Below are 9710 nucleotides of genomic sequence, written 5' to 3' on the forward strand. Positions count from 1 at the left end.
CTGGGCAATAGAAGTGGAAGTCACACGCACACACACCACAAAAAGGCAATGATGCTGATGGGCTCAGTTTCAGGAGAAGAAACGTCTGGTTAAAGTCTTAAATCTGCAGCCAAAGCAAAGTAAACAAATAACATACCAGCTTGACATTTTAACTGTTGACGCCTTGTTTAGACTGTTGCATTAAAATGTTTTAAATAATCTTTGTTGATAGTTGATATTGGCTTTACTTCCTTGTTTTTTTGAGTCCCGCAGACCCAGCAATAACAATTATAATTACTTTAAAAATATGATTAAAACCAAATATGCAGAAAGATACTGAAGTGAAAACCCTTCTTTTTGCACATTTGATGGTGGAGACAAAAGATGACCATGACCATAAAAGATTGTTATTACATTAAATAAGGAAATGTTTTATGTTTTAATGTTATGTATTAATTTAAATGTTAAAATAAGTTGTACATTCAGAGACAAAGAAATGTATAGTATTTTAGTCATGTTATAGGGCTGCAAAGATTGTCTTTTTTAACATGTATTTCTTTTCTCAATTAATCAATTTGTTTCATTTATAAAATGCCAAAACATTGTGAAGAATTCCTGTTTTGATTCCCCAGAGTCAAAGGTTACATTTTCTGATGTCTTGTCAAGAGTCCAAAACCCAAAAATATTCAGTTTATGACAAAGAAAACCATAAAATCCTCTCTGCTAAGAATATGGAACTAAATGTTTTGGCATTTTTGTTCAAGAAATCATTTAAATATTTATTCAAATATAATTGTCCATTAACTTTCTGTCAAACTGATTATCTGACTAATGCTCTGTACATTCAACAGTGTTACAGCTGTGGTCCAAACAGAAGTAATACATCATTTTTTATATCTCATCAGAATCAAAATCACTTTTACAAGCAATTTTCATACAACTAGGAGAAGTATGAAGTATCAAGGTGATTAAACATTGTATAGTCTTTGAGCTGGTAAAGAGGACCCTAAGTCTCCAGGGCCGGACAGGTTTAAACAAAACAACAATGTTTCAACCATATATTTGCATTTGAGATTGCAGGATTTCCTCCATCTTTTAAAAGTTAATTATATTTCTGAGCACCTTTCAGCAGATGATTTGTGCTTTTCTTATGACAGTAGGTGTGCAGAGCCAATGACCTTGTAGTAACTATCTCACTGAAATCTCCTCGCTGTCACTGCAGGTCTATGTCAACACATTCCTCATGGCCCTTGTTTTGTTTTGTTTTTGGCAGCCGACATTGCACAACACAAATATTTTCTGCATTGTGTAACAGTTTGACATAATTAATTAGCTCGGCGGTAAAGCTCTCATCACATGGGTGCAAAGCTGCTGCCATACAGGGCCGTTAATCCTTCTACCTACTGTTGGTCTACATGTGTTAATGCACACCGAACCGCACGACCTGCTGCTCTGTGCCTCCTTGCAGCCTCTCACTTTGCTGTACGCTTTAAGAGCTCTTGGCGGTGCTTTTTTTTTGCAGTTGGGTGAAAAAAAAAGGCGTGTCCCAGAGTCATGCATATAATAGCCAGACGAGTTGCGATAGGCTTTGGCTCCCCAGTCCTCAGCTCTCTGTGCACCAGCAGACTCACCGGCACTCGCAGGCTCTGTACGATGGCCGAGCTCTCCCCTGAACAAGTGGTATTCGACAAGCCGAAGGTACGTTATCTGGCGGTACACTGTGGTATAAACATTAATAATTTAAATGGAAAGGTGAGTGAATTATTGACGGGGGAAACCTTTTTCCTGGTTTTACGCACGTTGTGAGTCCCCGAGACAAGCAGAAGAAGAAGTATGGTCATACATATATGTATATATATATATGAGAATGAGAACATAATATTAGCTATAATCTAACGATATCTCTGTGTGTCTGTGTGTGTTTGATAAGACAAGGAAGAACATTTCTACTGCTGGCAGTTTGACATGTGACTATGTCCACCAGGCGTTAAACAAGACCTTACAAGCAGCTGATCTGACTGAATAGAGCTTTTTACAGAAGTTCACACATTGCTTTTTCTGTAGTTTATGCCACCATGGATCAAAGAAATGAGGCCTATTTCTGATCGTCTTGCTCTTTAACAGCCTTTCTTGTGTATTCTGTCTTAAAACATGCTGGTGGGATGAAGCCATTCACCTTTAATTCATGTGACTGCTGCAAAAGAAACAATATGTAGCCTATTTTCTCCTATTGTTACATTGTTTTGCCTGATCTTTTCTTTATTGCAGTTGTGTTATTTGCTAGTAGAGACACCTGACTTGCATAACAAACAAAAAGCCTTAAAGTGAAATGCGCCTTTAACTGTCAGTTAGTTTGACATGCAAATCAGGCACGCAGGCATGAAATGTATACTTATAATGCCCTTTGGAGTCTCTGTTGATGCACCTGGTCTGCCCAGGAGCTGCTCTGATAAGAAGCGAGGAAATGACTCAGTGGCAGAGAAGTAGAAAGACATACAGCACAAAGACAGATATGTGGGTCCTGTTGCCACAAAGTGTGACAGTGCTTGTGTGTGTGTGTGTGTGTGTGTGTGTGTGTGTGTTGGTGAGAGATCATGAATTGTAATGGGAGAGACCTTTGGGAGTGCTGTCTTCTTGCAGAGATAATCTCATTAAAAATGCGGTTGTAGAATTGATACTGCTGGTGGGGTCATCATCTGCTGCAGCAATCTTCAGTTCACCACCCATGCTTCTTGCTGATATCACACTATAGTACTGTAGCTACAGGGTTGTCACAGTGTGCGTAGTAATAAGTGCAACTAAGTCCTGCATTTAATGATTATTTTAATTAGTGATTAATCTCCTCATTAGTGTCTAAATTAATCGATTTGTAAATAATTATACCTTCACTTGTGTAGCTCTTTGCCACACAAGTTAAAGTGTGTTACATATAATTAAAAGAGATAATAAGCTACAGTTTTATGATAGAGACTACATGTTAGTAATGCTAGATGAGAGCAGACCTTAATTGGACATTTACGTACACTATCATGGACATAAACATGGACATTTTTAAAATTACACACATACACTTAACCCGAACTTGAGATGTGATATTGTACATACTTATGTCACTATATGTCACATACTATGTCTATGTACACCTCTCTAATAATGATCTTTACCTGTTGATGTTCCTTTACTTCCTTGTTTCTTGTTCCTTTTATAGTTGCACTATACTTTGTACGACAACTGCTGCACAACAACGCTCTGAATTATTAAAGTTCTGTTTTATCGTATTTTAATTATTCAATCTATAAAGATCAGAAAATAGTCCCATCGAAAATTTAAAAATGTCTGTTTTTTTGTCCAACCAATAGTCCAAAATCAAAAGACTATTCCGCTTACAGTTATGTAAAACAGAGATCAGCAGCAAATCTTTGCATGGAAGTGGAAGCATATTAATGACAAATACAGACGACAATGAAAAGCTTGAGTTGACTGAGTCACAGCTGAAATTCAACACTGTGCTTCTCATTGTCTAGATAAGAACTTCTTAAATTATGTGGCTTCATAAAATTGCATAACAGTTCCCATTTGGGGTTTAATAACCAATTGTGAAATAGTCACAGATCATTAGATAATTTGTTACATACAGTCTACATCTTATCAATCAAGAGGCTACTGCACAATAATTTAGATTGCTGAAATGCAGCAAATCAAAATAGTTCATACTCCACATAATGATATAACGTACCACTGTGTACAGCAGGAAGTACTATGTATGCAAAAAAAATTGCCACAGGATTTCCTGAACTCAAAGCTGGGTTAACCAGCTGTTTGCTGTCTGAACAACTCTGATGCTCCAGTATCACTGATGCACCAGGCTTTTTAAGAAAACAGACACTCAAAACACTTTTAAACAGTATACATTCCTTCTTGTTGTAAACATTTGGGTAGAAACATCAGATCCCAAGATCACACAGATGGACACAGCTGCACAATGTGTACATGTTTTTACTTTCTATGAAAAGTAGAGGAACAGGTGAAAAGCACAGTTGGAGCTGAACGAACAGTTATTTTCATTATCTACTAACAGGTTATTCCAGGTCTATTTCTTAATGAATCAATGAATCATTTGACCCACACATCACCAGCAAATTACCCTCAAATTCCAAGTGATACCTCTAAGTTAAAGGACCAGTGTGTAGAATTTAGTGGCATCTAGCTGCAACTGAACTGAACACCATTTGTGTCTGTATTTGACAAACTGGGAATGAGAACATGCTGTGAAGCACAAGGCCGTATCTACAGCCATTGTCCGTTCCGGGCTACTGTAGAAACATATTCAGGTAATTATACACTAATAAATACATACCTCTGAATATTATATTCCATTTCTAACAATAGATCCTCCTAAAATGTTACACACTGGACCTTCAAATGATCTGTGTTGGACAGTTAACACAGTATGTTTGCAGTCGAGGTATTTTGTTTACTGAAAGCTGATTTAGTACTTCGTTACAAATGAGATCCACATTTTCAACACATACTGTTTTTATTGCGATTAAATCTAAGATAACTTCAAAAAGTACACTAAAGGGTAAATTTGAGTCTAAGAGGGAACTTTAGTCAGGCATATACCCTAAGTGATAACTGACTTATGACTTATGAATGGTTTCTCTTCAGGTTTGGAAGCTCTTGAATAGTAATGTATGCTTTGATTCAGGACATTTGGCCAAAGAATGTTTATATAATCACTGAGCTGTGGTTGTTTAGAACTTTTGTCACTGCTCAACTAAGAAAAAAAAAATATGTTTCACTCAAATATGTGTCGGTTTCTTTTCCAGTAAGTCAGGGGAGGGAAAGCATTCAGTATCTGTATTTCAGATTCACTTTAGAAACTCTCGGGGGACGTATACTTAATTTATTTTAATACACAGAGTATGTCTGCATCATGATAGCTCCTTTGAGGTCAAGTTTTTCTTCAGAAAATCCCCTCAGAGCGTTTTGACCTTTACCATATTTTCCAAATTCATCCTTTAACAGATGTGGATGACATCAGAACATTTCCTCTTCTCTTGGATGAAGCTCAGCTGTGGTCATGCGTCAGTTCATTGACTGCTTTCTTAAACTTTAAAGATTTAACAGTCTTATAACATTTCAGCTGATGGATGTTTTGATTGTGCAGTAGTCCAGAGTTAAACAAATCGGTTTAAAGCCACTGAAAACATGGTTTTATATCTGAAAAGTTTTTCTATGTAACATTAAATCAAAGATAATAAACATCTTTAGGTTCTATTTATTAAAAGCACAGTGTATAAAATTTGTGAGGATCTTTATTATTATTTACTTAAAATTCTGTGGAAATGTGTGATACCTTTGAATGGAAACACAGATAAAAATTCAATCGATTAAAAGCAGCAGAAAAGCAGCTATATTGATTAATTGACTAAACATTTAAACACTATTATTCTGAGATTGGCAGGAAAGTGTGTGTTTCTGTAGGATCCCATCACTCATAGTCAGATGATGATTGAGTAAATAAGATTTCAGGATTTGTAGAATATTATGTAGAATAAACTGAGACACAAGAAAATATAAAAGGACAGTGCTCCCAACTGCTTCTTTGAGTGCACATTAGGAGCTTTAATTTATGGCTGATTTCCATAACCAAGCTCATTTTCTTCTTCCTCATCACTCCCAGCCAGAAATAAGGATTAAATGTCTGTGGGCAGAAAAACTTAATTTGATTTTCAGTCTGACTGAAGAGCGCAGTTTAGGCTTCAGTTGTTTGAGGGAGGAGCATGATTTATTGGTGTCATCTGCCAGAATAAATCAAAGCTCTGAGCGCTGGAAGGAGCGCCGACCCTTCTCTGGCACTCCTGGCCTTTTCACCATGCGTTGCCCAGTCATGCGTTCTGCATTCATGAAGGGCTGCGGCCAAAGCATTGAACTTCAACACCACCACTGCTCTCTCTTGCTGCTCTCTTTAACACTGCTGGGTATCGTTTTCCAGTTCTTCTCTTTCTAACATATAGTGTGCAGTTAGACTGAAATAAAATGTGTTTGAAAATAATTGGTTCTGATTGACTGATTAATCATTTATTAATCATGTATCTTTCTCATCTCATCCACAGGTCGAGCTACATGTCCACCTCGATGGAGCCATCAGGGTGCAGACTATTCTTGACGTTGCCAAGTAAGTTAGTTTACTCCATTTAATTAGAATTCTTCACTATTGACTTTAGGTTTTATGTGCTTGTACTGAGATTTAGACACACAAGTTAAGACAGATAAGAAGATATAAAAAAAACGTCATTGTTCCTTTTTTTCGGTCTGACACACCACCTTTCCAGTTGATTAACTGCACTTGTGAATATTAATAATTGATAAAGTAAAATATTATCACCTCATTGGGTTGATTGGGCAAACATGTTAGCAAACAGCACACACATTGGCATTTGGAGTCGTGTTTCTGTCCATTAGATGAATGTAAGTCCAATAGTTACTCTCCTTTTAGCTCCGTTTCGGTCTCCACCAACTGCTGAGGCAAATATCTGCCTATGTAGCCCCCAAATATTCCACCTGCCATTGCTAACTTTGTCTGTCTGTTGGTGCTGAGCAGGTCGTTTTTTTGTCAGAAACAGCTGCCTGCTCCATCTAAAAAAGGGTCTTGAACCAGAACTTTAAAGTTACGGACCATAAAATCAAAACAATAATTTGAAAGGAACTAAAATGCTTGGGAACTGCAGAGTAGAAGCCTGCGTCGGACTTAAGGCTGCACAGTTCATCACAATATTGTCAATTACAATATGTGTAATATCCAATTCACAAGAAGCTTTTTTGATAAAGGTAAAATATATCGAAACAGCTGTATAATGAAATACTGTAGTGCAGCAGAGATTCCCCGGCCTACAAATATTCTTTTCCAGATTTAATGAAACAATTTTCTTTTGTCTGTTTGTTTACAGACTCAAACAAATGTCACATCATCACAATTTTACTTGTTTTGTTTTGTTGATGGAAACTTAAAATTATTATGTCGTGCAGCCCTAGTCGGACTGTTTTCTTCATCACGCTCCCACTTTGTGTGCGTTCCACTCCCGCCCACTGCCACAAACATTCGGACCATTCACACAACAGAGATTTTGGTCTTCTGGTAAAACGTTATTTTAGTGTAAATACCAGTTTTGATGTCAAAAACGGCTTTAATCGTGTATTCAACTGAATTCTCCATCATTCTAGTGCGTGCAAGCTAAATCCCAGGACCCACAGTTTAGTTTTTTGACCGACAGCTCTGGCCGGCAGCAAAGTCAAAAACACCCACTCCTGACAGATTTGCATCCCGCGGGACCAGATCCCAACGCAGTCCTCTACTGCAGTGTTGTGTGATAATTCTCTGTGGGTTCGTTACTGTGAGCAATGTTACACAGTCACCCAACCCACTGGTGATGAAAAAATATACATTAGAGCAGTTTTAACTCTCAAATATTGTTATCAGACTCATCACAATAGTCTGATAAATCCTGGCATAGTTTCAGGGGCTTCTTTTATTCATTTGTTTCATGAATAATTCAGCCGTCAAGTAAACAGCCCTCTGTTAAACTTTTCATTTAAGAAAGCCGAGCAGCTCAGGTAAAGTAGATGTATTCATTTTGGGTTAATATGAACTGTTGAACTGTTGCTTTTTTCCCTCTCCTTCCTTCCAGGAGACGCGGCATCTCTCTGCCAGCAGATACTGTGGAGGAGATGACACCGTTCATTATTGTCGAAAGCCCTGGAACCCTCACCCAGTTCCTGGGCAAGTTCGCAGAGTACATGCACGTGGTTGCGTAAGTGCCTTTAATGATTCAGTTTCATAATTACCAAAGGTGTTTTCTTGCTGAGCAGGTGACAGAGAGTGCAAGGGGCGAGATTGGAGTGATTAAGAGTCAGGGTCCACCTCATTATTGTCACAGGAATGTTCCTCCAACAAGGTCTACAATGAGGGCAAAAGTCCAGTCATGCAGATTGTTATCACACATATGTAGTTATGTTATACAATTATGATGCATTCAAGGTCTCTTATAACCAGAGTGTGTAGTGTAGTTTGTGATTAATGGCAGTGGAATGTAAAACACAGCAGGATTATGCAATGAAATTCTGTAGCAAGATCTCGGGGGTGAGGGGAATTTTAAATGTGAGACATGCAAAACAGGAACACATCATGATCGAGATCAAATGTCACCTTGGCAACCAAAGTAAGGGGAGAGTAAAGTTGTTTGGGGTGCCTTTCCGGTGTCACTCAGTCTTATATTTAGTCCAGTGACAGGGCTGAACCATTAAGAAAAGACCAAATACAGTCTTTCAGATACTCAACAGCCGTGAAAGCTTTCAACAATGACGGTCTGTAGTGGCTGGACTGCAGCACACAGTTGTGCTGAATGGACCCTTCTGTATCAAGGCTCTTGAAAGCCTTGTGTGCAGTACGGCTTCAACAGCATAGGGAACTTGCCAGCTGAGTTTAGCTCATGCAGAATTGTTGTATTAATGATGGTGTGTTTGTGGCAGGGAGGGGGGAGGGTTGAGAGCATACTGGAGAACAACAGGCATTCAGACCTGTGCTATGAGCATTCACTTTCTGTGTAAATGCTGGAAGCGGTGTTGTTGTCCGTCATGTGATGAGGGATGAAAAGTGTGCTGCTGAGTCTAAAGGAAAGAGGGGAATGGAGGTGTGGGTCTCCTAATGTTTTCACAACACTACTCACTGTCACGGAGCACAATCACACGGGCAGAAGAGACAAAAATGTTTTAGGTGGATAATGTTTATTGACATTTTTTTGTAGTTGGGGGAGGGGGGCTTAATCTTTAGCATTATTAATATTTTGATTCAGTCATCCCCTTGACTTAGCTTAAAGATTCAGCGTGTAACATTTAGGATCTACTGTCCGAAATTGAATATAATATTCATAAGTATGTTTTCATTAGTGTTTTATCACCTGTATATAGGAATCATTGTGTTTTGGTTACCTTAGAATGTCTTTGTACAGATGGAGTAGATGTTGAACCGCCATGTATCTACACATTTTGCGTTTTCACAGCCACTGTAGTTTCTCCTACACACTTTACAGCCAGTTCTCATTTCAATTTCAAAGCCCAAGGTGACATATTCAGATTGCTACACTCTAAAACCCAAAGATATTCAGATTTACTGTCTCATAAGACAAAGAAAAGCAGCAGATCTTCACATTTACGAAGATTATGCAAGGGAATGATAATGGAATTATACATTTTCTGACCAATCAATTAATTGAGTAATTGTGGCAGCCCTACTAAGCCGATTTGGTTTTATGGGAAAACAGTGGAAGAACGAACGAGTCAGTATGTTTCTTTTAAATTCACCAATGAGTAAGAAAAGTTTATTTATTGGACACCTTTTACTTTAATGTCGTTCTGCTTTCTGATATGATGCCGATGAAGTTAAGGTAGAAACTGCTGTTGCGCAAAATGTTCAACTATCAATAAGCCTGATGCAGAGACAGGAGTTTCATGGCCAAATACAGAAGTGCAACACACAAACGCTGTCATTTTGATGTTTGGTGCTCTCCCAGAAAGTCACACTTCCCTTCAGCAAAAAGAAAACAAACATTACCCTTCCCCTTTTCTGGCGCCCCAATCCAATAATTTTCATGCAGACATTTTTATCTACTCCTCTAAATCCTAAAAGTATGTGTGGAAAATAATTTGAAATAGTTCAATTCAATTCAATT

At 38.0% G+C, this 9710-nt stretch overlaps 1 protein-coding gene across 1 annotated transcript in view; it reads left to right on the plus strand.

Annotated features, from left to right (window-relative positions):
- The first annotated feature begins 1518 nt into the window (after window positions 1–1518).
- ada (adenosine deaminase) overlaps window positions 1519–9710 on the plus strand; it is a 16996-nt gene continuing 8804 nt past the window's right edge. The window contains exons 1-3 of the mRNA XM_035656544.1: window positions 1519–1677; window positions 6099–6160; window positions 7671–7793. Of these exons, the coding sequence (XP_035512437.1) occupies window positions 1534–1677; window positions 6099–6160; window positions 7671–7793 (329 nt within the window). The 5' untranslated portion in view covers window positions 1519–1533. The remainder of the gene's footprint in view (window positions 1678–6098; window positions 6161–7670; window positions 7794–9710) is intronic.

This window comes from Morone saxatilis, unplaced genomic scaffold, assembly GCF_004916995.1.
Source record: "Morone saxatilis isolate NCDOM2014 unplaced genomic scaffold, NCSU_SB_2.0 Contig15, whole genome shotgun sequence".
Lineage (NCBI taxonomy): Eukaryota > Metazoa > Chordata > Actinopteri > Moronidae > Morone > Morone saxatilis.